This window comes from Aquarana catesbeiana, linkage group LG13 (genome assembly GCF_042186555.1).
Source record: "Aquarana catesbeiana isolate 2022-GZ linkage group LG13, ASM4218655v1, whole genome shotgun sequence".
Classification (NCBI taxonomy): domain Eukaryota; kingdom Metazoa; phylum Chordata; class Amphibia; order Anura; family Ranidae; genus Aquarana; species Aquarana catesbeiana.
This window is the reverse complement of record NC_133336.1, coordinates 77540285-77556418: the sequence shown is the minus strand read 5'-3', so window position 1 is coordinate 77556418 and position 16134 is coordinate 77540285. Positions and strand designations below refer to the sequence as shown.

The window sequence follows — 16134 nt, the reverse complement described above, 5'->3', positions numbered from 1 at the left end:
GGGGGGGACCACAGAGGAGTGAGCGAAGGGTGGACGATCGGGTAAGTGATCGCTTCTCCTGGCTCCATAGACATAAACACACATTTAACCCTACACTACAAGGGAGGATCTTCCCTTTCCTGGGAGTTCAGTTCTCATTGCTCCCTATTCCTCTTTTTACTGTCCAACAACAATGACATGAAGGTCTCTCCTCATCTCACACCATTTATAATAATAATAACAAGAGAAAATGGGAGCAGCTCAAAGCTCCATCCTCCCCCACTCCATTCCCGGTGAGGCCCGGTACATGCCTCGGGCTCCTCTCCAATCACAGCACCGACACAACGGAGACGACAACACCACTCACCATCTTTGAGTTGCTACAGTCGCTCTTCTGGTTGCTAGGAGACGGCCGCCCTCACTGCGCAAGCGCCGCTCTTCTGCCTCTGAGCGGAAGCTATCATAGAGAGCGCACGGCTGCAGACCGGAAGCTGTAAAACAAAACTTTGCCCTCTGCTGTTTGTAGCCGGGATGTGCACTCAGACTATTGTGGATTGTGTTTGAGATTCTTTCTTCTTCACAGCAGTCAGTTCTATTTTGGTGGCAGAGAAGAGCTTAGGCTATAGGATTGTTTTGTTAATTATTATTTAAAGTAGAAATAAAAGCAAAACTGTTTTTATCCACTTGAAAATGTACTCTTTTTAACGAACAGGCCATTTTTTGCCATACAGCACTGCGTTATTTTAACTGACAATTGCGCGGTCGTGCGACGCTGTACACAAATACAATTTATGTTCTTTTTTTCTCCCACAAATAGAGATTTCTTTTGCTAGTATTTGATCGCATTTTTTATTTTTAAAAACCAAGAAAGATGGACAATGTTGAAAAAAAAATAATATGTTTTACTTTTTGCTACAAAATACATCCAATAAAAAAATTGAAAAAGTCAAATTTCTTCAAAAATTTTAGTCAATACAGTGCCTTGAAAAAGTATTCATACCCCTTGGAAATTTCCACATTTTGTCATGTTACAACCAAAAACATAAATGGATTTTATTGGGATTGTATGTGATAGACCAACACAAAGTGGCACATAATTGTGAAGTGGAAGGAAAATGATAAATGGTTTTCAAATTTTTTTACAAACAAATATGTGAAAAGTGTGGCATGCATTTGTCTTCAGCCCCCTTTACTCTGATACCCCTAACTAAAATCTAGTGGAACAAATTGCCTTTAGAAGTCACCTAATTAGTAAATAAAGTCCACCTGTGTGTAATTTAATCTCAGTATAAATACAGCTGTTCTGTGAAGCCCTCAGAGGTTTGTTATAGAACCTTAGTGAACAAGCAGTATCATGGAACACACCAGACAGGTCAGGGTTAATGTTGTGAAGAAGCTTAAAGCAGGGTTAGGTTATAAACAATATCCCAAGCTTTGAACATCTCACGGAGCACTGTTCAATCCATCATTTGAAAATGGAAAGAGTATGGCACAACTGCAAACCTACCAAGACATGGCCATCCACCTAAACTGACAGGCCGGGCAAGGAGAGCATCGATCAGCCAAGAGGCCCATGGTAACTCTGGAGGAGCTGCAGAGATCCACAGTTCAGGTGGGAGAATCTGTCCACAGGACAACTATTAGTGGTGCTCTCCACAAATCTGGCCTTTATGGAAGAGTGGCAAGAAGAAAGCTATTCTTGAAGGAAAGCCATAAGAAGTCCCATTTGCAGTTTGCGAGAAGCCATGTGGAGGACACAGCAGACATGTGGAATAAGATGCTCTGGTCAGATGAGACCGAAATTTAACTTTTTGGCCTAAAAGCAAAACGCGTGTGGTAGAAAACTAACACTGCACATCACACTGAACACACCATCCCCACCGTGAAACATGGTGGTGGCAGCATCATGTTGTGGGGATGCTTTTCTTCAGCAGGGACAGGAAAGCTGGTCAGAGTTGATGGGAAGATGGATGGAGACAAATACAGGGCAATCTTAAAAAATCTGTTAAAGTCTGCAAAAAACTTGAGACTGGAGCGGAGGTTCACCTTCCAGCAGTACCAAGACCCTAAACATACAGCCAGAGCTACAATGGAATGGTTTAGATCAAAGCATATTCATGTGTTAGAATGGCCCAGTCAAAGTCCAGACCTAAATCCATTGAGAATCTGTGGCAAGACTTGAAAATTGCTGTTCACAGCCGCTCTCCATCCAATCTGACAGAGCTTGAGCTATTTTGCAAAGAAGAATTAACAAAAATTTCTAGATGTGCAAAGCTGGTAGAGACATCTCCAAAAAGACTTGCAGCTGTAATTGCAGTGAAAGGTGGATCTACAAAGTATTGACTCAGGGGGGCTGAATACAAATGCACGCCACACTTTTCACATATTTATTTATAAAAAAAATTGAAAACCATTTATCATTTTCCTTTCAGTTCACAATTATGTGCCACTTTGTGTTGGTCTATCACCTAAAATCCAAATAAAAGAAATTTATGATTTTGGTTGTAACATGACAAAATGTGGAAAATTTCAAGGGGTATGAATACTTTTTCAAGGCACTGTAAGGCACTGTATTTGTTCTGCTACATATTTTTGGTAAAAAAATCCCAATAAGCTATATTGATTGGTTTGCACAAAAGTTATAGTGTCTACAAACTATGTGATCTTTTTATTTATTTTTTATTAGTAATGGCAGCGATCAGTGACTTATAGCAGGACTGCAATATTGCAGCGGACATACTGACACTCATTGACACTTTTTGGGGACCAGTGACCCTAATACAGCGATCAGTGCTAAAAATATGCAGGGTAACGGTACTAATGACACTGGCTGAGAAGGGGTTAACATCAGGGTCGATCAAAGGGTTAACTGTGTGCCTAGCCAGTGTTTAGATGTACCGTCTGAGGTGCTTTTACTAGGAGAAGACATGGAATTTATTCCCTTCTTTGCAGGGACACAAATTCCATCCCTTCCCCCCTGTCAGAATGGTGTTCTGCCTTGTTTACATAGGCAGATCACAGCATTGTCTCTCTGCCCGATGATCGGCAGGTGCCGGTGAAATCAAGTACCCGACACCCACCGATCGGCTTCCGCTGTGTACAATGACAGCAGAAACGAGTCGCCAGTGGCATACCCTACCCGGCAGTGTTGGATCGAGTATATATACATGACCCGGCATAAAGCTGCTGCCCTGTAGCAGTAAAGCTGCTATAGGGTGGACGGCAAGCAGTTAATTTTGGATAGAGTGTGGAAGGGTTATAACCATGGGTGTAGCATCAGGGGTTGCAGGGGTCACAATTGCGATCTTATGTCAATGTGTCTGTGTGTGGACGGCGGGGATCACCTGGGATACCAGTATGTGACAGGACAGACCAAACCCCTTCAGGTGAGACGGGGCCGCTGAGTGGGGGAGGCAGGTCATGTACTGAGTGGAATGATAGGCAGTACTGCGGCAAACTCCCTGTGTCTGCACCTCTGTGAGTTGGTCCCATCCCCTCTTCTCCTCTGTATCTGAGTCAGTCGCTGCTGGTCTCTCTTCAACTCCCTCTTCGCTTATAGCCGTTCCCCCCACCACCTGTCGTCAGTCATGGTGAGGGCCCCACCGAGGGATACACATGCTCTCTTCATGCACAGGCAGAACTTTCCTATAGTGAAAGGAAAGGAATGAGGATTCAGTTACCATGAAGACAAGCTTTATTGGGGCTGCAATTATAGTGTTCATCTCTGCCACTAACTAAACCGACTCTGGGCCCCCGGAAAGTCCTGTTTGCCCCATAGAAGGTAGGTCTGATTCCACTGTAAAATAGCAATTTTTTAAACAGTATCAGTTCGTTCACACTTGCGCTTTATTCTGCAATAGCAGCGTATACAGGAACCAATCCCCTTTACTTTCTTCCTGCCACCGCTAAAGGCAGGAATCTCCTCCTCTCCCTCCCACTGGCATTTAATGACTGCAAGAGAAACATGGAGGAGATCAGTTCCTGTATATGCTGCTACCACTTCCCCTCTTGTCCAGGTTACTCTTATTTCTGTGGCTTGGTCCTTATTTCTGCTGCTTCATAAAGGGAAGCATAGTAAACTGTGTTACTAAGTTTCTGTTTATGAATGAACAGGAAGACAGTGCAGAGCTCTAGTCTTGTTCATTTATTCTGAGCAGCTGTTGCTGCGAAGATGGAGGTTTTGATATATATATAGTGCATCCGGAAAGTACTCACATCGCTTCACTTTTTCCACATTTTGTTATGTTACAGCCTTATTCCAAAATGGATTAAATTGATTATTTTCCTCAAAATTCTACAAACAATACCCCATAATGACAACATCAAAGAAGTTTGTTTGAAATCTTTGCAAATTTATTAAAAATAAAAAACAAAAAAATCCCATGTACATAAGTATTCACAGCCTTTGCCATGACACTCAAAATTGAGCTCAGGTGCATCCTGTTTCCACTGATCATCCTTGAGATGTTTCTATAACTGCATTGGAGTCCTCCTGTGGTAAATTCAGTTGTTTGGACATGATTTGGAAAGGCACACAACTGTCTATATAAGGTCCCGCAGTTAACAGTGCATGTCAGAGTACAAACCAAGCCATGAAGTCCAAGTGATCGTCTGTAGACCTCCGAGACAGGATTGTATTGAGGCTCAGATCTGGGGAAGGGTATAGAAAAAATTTGGCAGCATTTAAGGTCCCAATGAGCACAGTGCCCTACATCATCCTTAAATGGAAGAAGTTTGGAACCACCAGGACTCTTCCTAGAGCGGACCGCCCGCCCAAACTGAGCGATCAGGGGAGAAGGGCCTTAATCAGGGAGGTGATCAAGAACCTGATGGTCACTCTGACAGAGCTCCAGCGTTTCTCTGTGGAGAGAACCTTCCAGAAGAACAACCATCTCTGCAGCACTCCACCAATCAGGCCTGTATGGTAGATTGGCCAGACGGAAACCACTGCTCAATAAAAGTCACATGACAGGCCATCTGGAGTTTGTCAAAAGGCATCTGAAGGACTCTCAGACCATGAGAAACAAAATTCTCTGGTCTGATGAAACAAAGATTGAACTCTTGGCCTGAATGGCAACCGTCATGTCCAGAGGAAACCAGGCACCGCTCATCACCTGGCCAATACCAAACAGTGAAGCATTGTGGTGGCAGCATCATACTGTGGGGATATTTTTCAGCGGCAGGAACTGGAAGACTAGTCAGGATTGAGGGAAAGATGACTGCAGCAATGTACAGAAACATCCTTGATGAAAACCTGCTCCAAAGCGCTCTGGACCTCAGAGTGGGGTGACGGTTCATCTTCCAACAGGACAAAGATCCTAAGTACACAGCGAAGAAAACAAAGGAGTGGCTAGGGGACAACTCTGTGAATGTCTTTGAGTGTCCCAGCCAGAGCCCTGACTTTAACCCGAATGAACATCTCTGGAGAGATCTGAAAATGGCTGTGCACCGACGTTCCCTTTCCAACCTGATGGAGTTTGAGAGGTCCTGCAAAGAAGAATGGGAGAAACTGCCCAAAAATAGGTAGGCCAAGCTTGTAGCATTAGCATCATACTCAAAAAAACTTGAGGCTGTAATTGGTGCCAAAGGTAATTCAACAAAGTATTGAGCAAAGGCTGTAAATACTTATGTACATGGGATTTTTTTTTGTTTTTAATAAATTTGCAAAAATTTCAAACAAACTTCTATCACGTTGCCATTATTCGGTATTGTTTGAAGAATTTTGAAGAAACAAATGAATTTAATCCATTTTGGCATAAGGCTGTAACATAACAAAATGTGGAAAACGTGAAGCACTGTGAGTACTTTCCAGATGAACTGTATAAAATAATAAAAAATAAAGTTGTAAAATAAATAAAGAAAATAAAATGGTAAAAAAAAAAAAAAAAATAGCAATTAAAAAAAAACTACTAAAATGTGAAAAGTGTGTCACCGGCACAAAAATATAAGTCTATAAAAAACGCGTAAATGTGTCTTTAAGCAGCGGATCTTCTGTATTCCCCACCAGTAGTGTGAGATGAACAATATTACAGCAAAAGTGTAACTGCGCTGACCCTAAATGGTATACATATCTTACCACATAACAAAAGCAGTGAATAATATTTATCAATAATTCATCAAAAATTAATCATAAACTCAATCAAGTGCATATTTAGTGGACTACAGTAATATAGGGAAAGTAATTTTTTCTTAATATAAAATATTTGTATTTTATATTAAGAGAGAATTAAAATTAAGAAAAAAAATTGAATCTTTTTAAGGGGGAAAGTAGCTGTGTTTAGAATTGAGCAATCACATTCAAACTCATGTTAACCACTTCAATACCGAGCACTTATACACCTTCCTGCCCAGACCAATTTTTAGCTTTCAGCGCTGTCGCACTTTGAATAACAATTGCGCGGATCATACAACAAACTAAATTTTTATCATTTTGTTCCCACAAATAGAGCTTTATTTTGGTGGTATTTGATCACCTCTGGCATTTTTATTTTCTGCTAAACAAATAAAAAAAAAGACCGAAAATTTTGAAAAAAAAATGTTTTGTTTTTTTTTTGTTTCTGTTACAAAACTTTGTAAATAAGTAAGTTTTCACTGATGGGCACTGATGGGGCTGCACTGACGGCCACTGATAAGGCAGCACTGATGGGCACCGATGAGGTGGCACCAATGAAGTGGCACTGATGATGGGCACTAATATGGAGCACTGATAGGTGGCACTGATATGCAGCACTGATGGGCACTGAAAGGCGGCACGGATGGGCACTGATAGGTGGCACAGATGGGCATGGATGGGCATTGAAAGGTGGCACTGATGTACACTAATAGATAGTACTGATGGATGCCAATCAGTGCCAAACAATAATGCCTGCCAATCAGTGATGTCCAGTGTAGGCACTGATTGGCATCCATTGTGGGCACTGATTGGAAGCCATTGTGGGCACTGATTAGCATCCCTGGTGATCTAGGGTGGCATACCTGGTGGTGACTAGTGGTGGCATCCCTGGTGATCTAGGGTGGCATACCTGGTGGTGACTAGTGGTGGCATCCCTGGTGGTCCTGGTGGCGTCCCTGGTGGTCCAATGTGGGCATCCTCAGGGGGGGGGGCTGTGCTGATAATCAATCAGCACAGACCCCCCCTGTCAGAGGAGCAGCCGATCGGCTCTCCTCTACTCGCGTCTGACAGACGCGAGTGAGGATAAGCCGATCAACGGCTCTTCCTGTTTACATCGTGATCAGCCGTGATGCGGTGTGTCAGACTAACACACTACAACAACGATCGCCGCGATGCACACCCCTGGGAGGCGCGCAGCGGCTTGATATCCTGGCGGCATCATATGACGTCCGGTCAGGATATTGAAACCACTTTGCCACCATCATTTTGCTATATGGCGGACGGCAAGTGGTTAAATAGGAGTCAGTACACACCTGACATCATTTAATGTGCCTCTGATTAACCCCAAATAACGTTCAGCTGTTCTAGTAGGTCTTTTCAGACATTTCCTGACCACCTTAAACGCGCCTTGAAGAATGTGAGGCCACATGGGAAAATGTGTTATGCTCAGATGAGACTAAAATTTAATTATTTGGCCTCAACACCAAACGATGTCTGGCAGAATTCCAATACAGCTCACCATCCAAATAACACCATTTCTACAGTAAAGCATGGAGGTGGTAATATCCTGTTAGGGGGATGTTTCTCTGCAGCAGGGACTGGAGGACTTGTCAGGATAGAAAAAAAAATTGGATGGGGCAAATTCTTGAGGAAACTCTGGTGCCCTCTGCCAGAAAGTTGTCAATGGGAAGAAGATTTACCTTTCAACATGACAATGACCCAAAGCACACAGCAAAAATGACCACGCAGTGATTGAAGGGGTAAAAGGTGAAAGCCCTTGAATGGCTTAATCAGAGCCCAGACTGAAACCCCATTGAGAATCTATGGAATGTCTTGAAGACTGCAGTCCACAGTCAGCAAAATTTAACTGAAATTGAGCAGTTCTGTAAAGAGTGGGCAAATATTGCAAAGTCTAAATGTGCAAAGTTAGTAGAGACAAATTCCAACAGACTAAAGGCTGTCATTAAAGCAAGAGGTCGTCCAACAAAATACTAACATAAGGGGGTGATCCTTTTTTCAACTCAGTGATTCTGTTTTTGAATTTTTTTTTCTGACCTGTTGGTGTTATATCTTTCACTAGAAAATACAGCTGGATAAAACAAAAACGGTGTCTGTCTTCATTTCAGTCTGCAAAGCAACAAAATGTGATCATTTTAAAGGTCATCCTCTGATGATGTTTCTAGGGAGGAGCGAAATGCATTAGTGGGACTTCTGGTGACATCACAAATAAATAAGTCTGGTGACAAATTTATGACGAAATTTGATTTTATTGGATTTCTTTTAAAACAAAAAGTCGAAAATATTTTTTGTTTTCAAAATTTTCACTCATTATTTTTGCATATATCGCAAAAAAAAAAAAAAAAAAAGTGGTGAATAAATACCACCAAAAGAAAGCTCTATTTGTGTGAACAAAGTGATAAAAATTTTGGGTACAGTGCAGCATGACTGTGCAATTGTCATTCAAAGAGTGACAGCTCTGAAAGCTGAAAATTGGCCTGGGAAGGAAGGGGGTGAAAGTGCCCAGTATTGAGGTGGTTAAACCATTTTTTTTTTAATAAAATGGAATTATGCTATGGATATCTCCTGATTCTCCTTGCTTGATAACATATATAAGAGGCCTGTTACCCTGCTGGAACATATGAAGGAGTTGTGAATTGCCCATCACAGACCTGGCGGCTGATGCTCAAAATTTTTGGGGGGCGCAAACAAACTGAAAAATACTGAAACCCCCCCACATCAATTGCAGCCATTGTGCCCATCAAATGCTGCCACTTGTGCCCATCATATGCAGAAACCTGTGCCCATCATATGCAGCCACCTGTGCCCATCAAACGCAGCCACTGTGCCCATCATATGCAGCCACCTGTGCCCATCATATGCAGCCACCTGTGCCCATCAAACGCAGCCACTGTGCCCATCATATGCATCCACTTGTGCCCATCAAACACAGCCACTGTGCCCATCATATGCATCCACTTGTGCCCATCATGTGCAGCCACTTGTCCACATCATATGAAGCCACTTGTGCACATCATATGCAGCCAGTTGTGCCCATCATATGCAGCCACTTCTGCCCATCATATGCAGCCACTTCTGCCCATCATATGCAGCCACTTCTGCCCATCATATGCAGCCACTTCTGCCCATCATATGCAGCCATAGGGCAAAAGCTGACTGCAGTCCATCCCCAGACATTGGCCCTATAGGAGATGATGGGCCCCTTACCTTGACATGGTGTGGCTGGTTTGGGTCTCAGCCTCTATACAGCTGTGATGTCCAGGCTCCTTGCGATCTTTCCTGGAGCCGGTCCTTGTAGCAGGCGATGGCGGGTAGCGGCTCTGGTAGGCGAGTACGGAGGGGATGGTGACGGCGGCATCTGTCTTGATGAAAAGCCCGTGTAGGGTGGCCGTGGTGCCCTGGGAGATGGTGGTGGTCTGGTGTGGAGAGTTGGACCCATCTGAGTCCCTGCAGTAGATGACTCCGCTTTGAGAGATGTGGATCTCAGTGCATCAGAGCGGCGGCGACGCTCCAGCGCATCTCCTCCTCTTCCTAAACGCCAGGCATCCAATAGGGTGGCCTGGTGCTTTGGCCAATCAGGAAACAGGTCTGACGCCCTGCCTCCTGATTGGCGGGAGGAAGGTTAGTGTGAAAATAGTGAAAATTAATTTGATATCGTCACACAATTGGGTGGGATCAGGGTGCACTGTCTGCGCCCCGAGCCCACCCTATTTTGAAGCCTATTATAGCCTCTGGCTCTAATCAGGTGCTTCAAAAAGTACCACCTCCTCCCACCCCCGCCATAGGAATCCATGTGTCCAAAGCCCACAGTGCACGGGCCGCCATTGCCTCTGAAGATTGCCACATACCTGTACATAACAGGCGTTATACCTATTGGGAGTCAGTGGGTGAGGGCACATGAGGAGGGGAGCACAGCACCTTATTGCTTTTAATTGCACATCATTGGCACAAGAAAACTGAAGCATGGATTGCACTTTACAGGATTAATTTAATTGTTGGCAATGAGCAGATACACGGATATATGGCACACTATATGAACTTTATTTGATGGGGGTTTTTTTTATGAATGATTAGTATTATTATATTCATGTAGATGTGATTTCAACATTATTCGCACAGAGTGATAATATGTAGCTTAGCGCAGGAATTTTTTTGTTAGGCAGCGCTGGGTTCACATATGTTAAAATATAACTATAGGCAAAACTTTTTTTTTTTCATTTTTGATACAGTAAAGGAAGGTTATAATGCCCATCACATATTTTTATTTTTTTTTTTTGCCATCTGCGTCCCATTGATGAGATTCCTTGTGGACTCCCAAGTTATCAGAACTAGTGTCCTCATTAGAAGATTTCACCTCTATTACTTTTCTGGGGACAACCCAGAATTTGGAATGTTCTTTTTCATTCACTTTCAATGATAATGGTAAACAGGAAAGGTAGAAAGGGTGAATCTCCATAACTGGGGTACTAAGACAGCAATAAAATCTGACAGGTGTTCTAATCCCTCTCCGCTCTATCCAAAAAAAAAAACAAAAAAAAAACGTTTTGCCTTTAGTTATACATTAATTTTAAAAAGGACACCACACCTTTAACCGCAGCAACAGTCTATATTACCACATATACCACTGCGCAGGGACACCAATACTTAAGTTTTACAATAAACACACACTGGGGAAATTTACCAAGACTGCTGCACACAGAATTTGCTGCAGTTGTGCATAGTAATCAGCTTCCAGGTTTTATTGTCAAAGCTTCATTGAACAAATTGAAGTTAGAAGGTGATTGGTTACTATGCGCAGTGGCACCAGATTCTGTGTGCACCAGTTTTAGTAAACCTCCACCATTGCCTCCTGTTACATCACAATGTTATGACCGCATAAGAGATTTTTTTCGCCCAGTGTATGCGTGCAACTGCACTCCTGTAATGTAGTCATCCCACACACAGGCCAATCAAGATGGCTGAACAACAGGGCCTGGATGAAGCTGGGAGAAGATGCCAACATGGGACCTCACTGGCGTTTGACCGTTGAAGCAGAGGTAAGTACAAGTGGTCCCCTAGTTACAAAAATCCGACTTACATACGACTCCTACTTACAAACGGAGGGAGACAACAGAAAGTGAGGGGAAATCTACCCCTAGGAAGGGAAATTCACTCCTGTAAAGCTCCATACACACTATCAGATTTTCTGCTGATTTTTGTCTTCAGATTTACCAAAACCATGTAGTGCAAGGGCCTGCCTGATTGCATACAAATTGAAACTCCTAAGGTTTGACTTCATATTATAAGGTTCTGGTAAATCTGAAGGAAAAAATCAGCAGAAAATCTGATAGTGTGTATGGGCTTAAAAAGAGTTATGGGAAAAAGGTACCTCCACTGATGCTTTATCACCAAGGCTTGTTTCCGCAACAACCCCACATTTTCAATATCCAATTGTCATTGGGACAGAAAGTGAGGTGAAATCTTCTGAACAGGGGCACAGACAGCAAAACAAATATTACAGGGGTGATAACCCTTCCCTATGCCATACAAAAAAAGCTTAAAAATAGTTTTTTTGACTGGAGCTACACTTAAATAATGTACCTGTTCCAACTTACAAACAGATTCAACTTAAGAACAAACCTACAGACCCATCTTGTTTGTAACTCGGGGCTGCCTGTACTTAAGCCAACCAGATGAAGTCACAAGGATGGTGGCCTAACACATAGCGGTAGAGCCTGGCGGTGACTTATACATGCTACACGTGAGACCTGCTGAATTTGCAGGTCTCACGTGTATTTTCCTAAATAAATGCGAGTTTACTGTATTAAGCTGGGGTGGTGAGGTTCATTCAGCTTAACATCCAGGTACTCCACTATCGGAAGCACTTTTATCTTTTTATGTCGGTTTGGAGCTGTTGGTGATCACTAAGGAGCCACTATTAAAGGAGAAGTACACTGTGTTTGACCCTTGCAGAGTCTTTAACCACTTCAATACAGGGCACTTTCCCCCCTTTCTGCCCAGACCAATTTTCAGCTTTCAGCGCTGTTGCATTTTGAATGACAATTGCGCGGTCATGCAACACTATACCCAAATGAAATTTTTATCATTTTTTTTCCCCACAAATAGAGCTTTCTTTTGGTGGTATGTGACCACTGGGGTTTTTATTTTTTGCGCTACAAATAAAAAAATTTTGAAAAAAAAAGTTTTTCTTTTTCTGTTACAAAACTTAGCAAGTTTTCTCCTTCGCTGACAGGCACTGATGAGGCGGCACTTATAAGCTGCACTGATGGGCACTCATAGGTGACCCTGTTAGGCAGCACTGGCAGGCATCACTGATGGGCACTAAGTGCCATCCCTATTGGGCATAAATTGGCATCCCTGGTGGTCCTGGGTAGGCATCCTCGGGGGGGGGGGATCAATCAGCGCAGACCCCTCCCTGTCGGGAGAGCAGCCAATCAGCTCTCCTCTATTCGCATTTGTAAGTGCGCGTGGAGGAAAGTCGATAAACGGCTCTTCTTTTTTACACTGTGATTGGACACAGCTGATGACGTGGTACAGAGCCCACATCAGAGGCTCTTTACCAAGATCGGCGATGTGGTACGTCAGACTGACACACCACCGATGGGCAAGCGATGGCTTGTTATCCTGCTGGACGTCCTATGATGTCCAGTCAGGATAATTGAACTACTTCCCGGCCATCATTCCGCTATATATAGCAAAAGTGTAGCGCTAAAATGACGTGCCTAGTGCAGTATACATAGGTGAATTTTCATAACAATGAAAACAGGATATGAATTTAAAGTGAGTGAATTACATACAAACATTCGTTCTGGATTGCCTATAAAAATATTAGACATACCCATTACGTCTCTACGAGATGATGTCCTGTAGAGACGGAACGCGTCGGTACGATCCTCACTGTTGCTTGTATTGATTTTATATCAGCGCTGTTTTTATCTTCAATCATGTGAGTGTCATTTCATTATAAAAAATTTAACTTTATAAATGGAATTACGCTATGGTCCCTTTTTGCTTTCTTTTTTGATAACCTTCCATATATGAGGAAATCTGAGTTTCGGTTTGTTTGCTGCATTACATCCCATGCGATTCTAAACTTTGGGGGACGCCAGCCTGAGGACACCGATGCAGAGTCCATTTCCAATATATACAAGCTAGCTTGACACGTAGAGCATATGTTCTTACGTGTTCAAACTCTATGGTAAGCCTCCCCTTCACCTGGTCGTGGTTTTCATCACAATCTGGTTTATTCACCTATTTACAAGTTTCATCTTTATCCACACGGAGAATCTGTTGCACTTAATTGTTTATGGACATTTTTTGCAATTTTCTGTCTCTGTCACATTATATATATTTGACATATAGTTTACAGATTGCATATGAAATTAGAACATATTTGTATGTCTAATATTTTTATAGGCAATCCAGAACGAATGTTTGTATGTAATTCACTCACTTTAAATTCATCTCCTGTTTTCATTGTTATGAAAATTCACCTATGTATACTGCACTAGGCACGTCATTTTAGCGCTACACTTTTGCTATATTTATTTTAAATACCATTAATTTCATATGTGGTGTGTTAGCTGCTATTTAGGGGCAGCGCAGAATTAACTGTTTTTTATTTCTAGACATCTTTCCGCTATAGGCCAGGCGGGGAAGTGATTAACCACTTCATGCAAATCGCCATATCCGTATGTCGGTACTTTGACGCTAAATACCGGGGTTATGGCAGCAGCTAGCTGCCATAACCCCAGTATTTTCGGGAACGGCGTGCGTTTCTCTTTAGGATAAAAGTGGTCTCTGTGGTGGACTCGCCGCAAGATCCCTTTTATCGGTGGCGGGAGACGTGCCCACCCGCCTCCTGCTGTGCTCCTGTCATCTCCACCGCTTGATCGCGTCCTCTCCCCTGGATGCTTGGCTGCCGACTGAGGGGAAGATGGCACCTGCTTGGCTCCATAGCATGGGAGGGTGGAAGCGACGTAAAACGTCACTTCCGCCCATAGCTCTTAAAGGAGACTTTTTTTTTTTTTCAAGTGACATTTTATTTTTTATTGCATTTTAGTGTAAATATGAGATTTAGGGTCTTTTTGACCCCAGATCTCATATTTAAGAGGTCCTGTCATGCTTTTTTTCTATTACAAGGGATCTTTACATTCCTTGTAATAGGAATAAGTGACCCAAAAGTTTTTTATTTTTTTAAAGAGTGTCAAAATAAAAAGTAAAATAAATAAGGAAAAAAAAATTTTTTAAAGCGCCCCCCCCCCATCCCAATGGGTGCAGAAGCGAACACATTCGCAAGTAGTGGGCTGCACAGTGGTGTAGTGGGTAGCACTTTCGCCTAGCAGTAAGAAGGGTTGCTGGTTCGAATCCCAACCACGACACTACCTGCCTGGAGTTTGTATGTTCTCCCTGTGACTGCGTGGGTTTCCTCTGGGTACTCCGGTTTCCTCCCACACTCCAAAGACATGCTGATAGGTTAATTGGCTCCTGTCTAAATTGTCCCTAGTATATTAATGCGAGTTAGGGACCTTAGATTGTAAGCTCCTTGAGGCTAGGGACTGATGTGAATGTACAATGTATATGTAAAGCGCTGCGTAAATTGACGGTGCTATATAAGTAACTGAATTAAAATAATAATAGAGTAGAGCCGGCATATGAAAATGGTGTTCAAACCACACATGTGAGGTATCGTCGTGATTGTTAGAATGAGAGCAAAAATTCTATATAATTCTCCTCTGTAACTCAAAACTGGTAACCTGTAGAAATTTTTGAACATTGCCTATGGAGATTTTTAAGGGTAAAAGTTTGTCGCCATTCCACAAGCAGGCACCATTTTGAAGCGTGACATGTTGGGTATCAATTTACCTGGCATAACATTATCTTTCACAACATAAAAAAAAAAAAATTGTGCTAACTTTACTGTTATCCTATTTTTTTAATTTAAAAAAGTGAGCTTGTAAGACTGCTGCTCAAATACGGTGACACAAAAAATGGGTGTTAGAAAAATAAAATATATAAAGTTTGGGGGTTCTAAGTAATTTTCTAGCAAAAAAAAAAAAAAAAAAAAAAGATTTTAACTTGTAAACAAATGTCTACAAAAAAAAAAAAAAAAGGCTTGGGGCTGAAGTGGTTAAATAAGCTATAGGTAATCAATGCAGAGCCATTTGTTAATGAGAATTACTCTGAGTTCTGAGCAGGTTTGACTCTTTCAGGGTCTATGAAGGAGGCGAGCGTCCATTGTACCTGGTGAAGGGAGCACAAGTCACACATTGGAATCTGTTTGTGAGGCACGATTTTCACACTGAAGGTTGAAGTGCACAGAAGACTCTTCATTCATGTTTTTACATATTTTGTTTCTTTTTTATGCACTTTTCATGTATGATCATTTATACATTATGATTGCATAGCTATATTTTCGGAATTTATGGACACTGACACTTTACATATATCAGCTGTTTTAGATACACATCTTCATAGCTTTAAGCAGCGCTATCACTTACTGTAATACTTTGGACTTTAGATTTTATGAGCCTTGTCCTCCCCTCTCAGCAAGAATTGACTACATGCCAAAATTCTGATTGGTGAGAATTTATGGCTGCTTCACTGAGCCCCTAGTAAAGATTTTCAATAGGATTTATTTCAGGATTTAAAGCTTAAGGTATAAATAATTTTACATGGAGTAGAGAGGGACTGGAACATCTGTCAGTTGTTATTGCTGTCTGTGCCCCCATTAAGGTGATTCACCCTCTCTACTTTTCCCATTATTATTGAAAGTGAAAATAAAATCTAAAGTTTTGGGTTGTCCACAGAAAAGTAAGGGAAATCTTCCAATGGGGACACCAAGTCTTATGACCTGAGGTTCCCCCAAGGAATTCCCTTAAGTTGAGGGGATTTTCTCTCACTTTCTGTTTGGCTATGGGACAGGAAGTGAAAGGAAATCTCTGAAATAGGACACAGATGGGAAAAAATAAAAAATCTGACAGGGGCTATGACTACAGGTGTAGCAATAGGGGGTCGCAGGAGAC

At 42.2% G+C, this 16134-nt stretch overlaps 1 protein-coding gene across 1 annotated transcript in view; it reads right to left on the bottom strand.

The window, feature by feature from the left end:
• DNAL1 (dynein axonemal light chain 1) overlaps positions 1-460 on the bottom strand; it is a 33469-nt gene extending 33009 nt beyond the window's left edge. Inside the window, exon 1 of the mRNA XM_073610354.1 lies at positions 347-460. Coding sequence (XP_073466455.1) covers positions 347-349 — 3 coding nt within the window. The 5' untranslated portion in view covers positions 350-460. The remainder of the gene's footprint in view (positions 1-346) is intronic.
• Between the last annotated feature and the right edge of the window lie 15674 nt (positions 461-16134).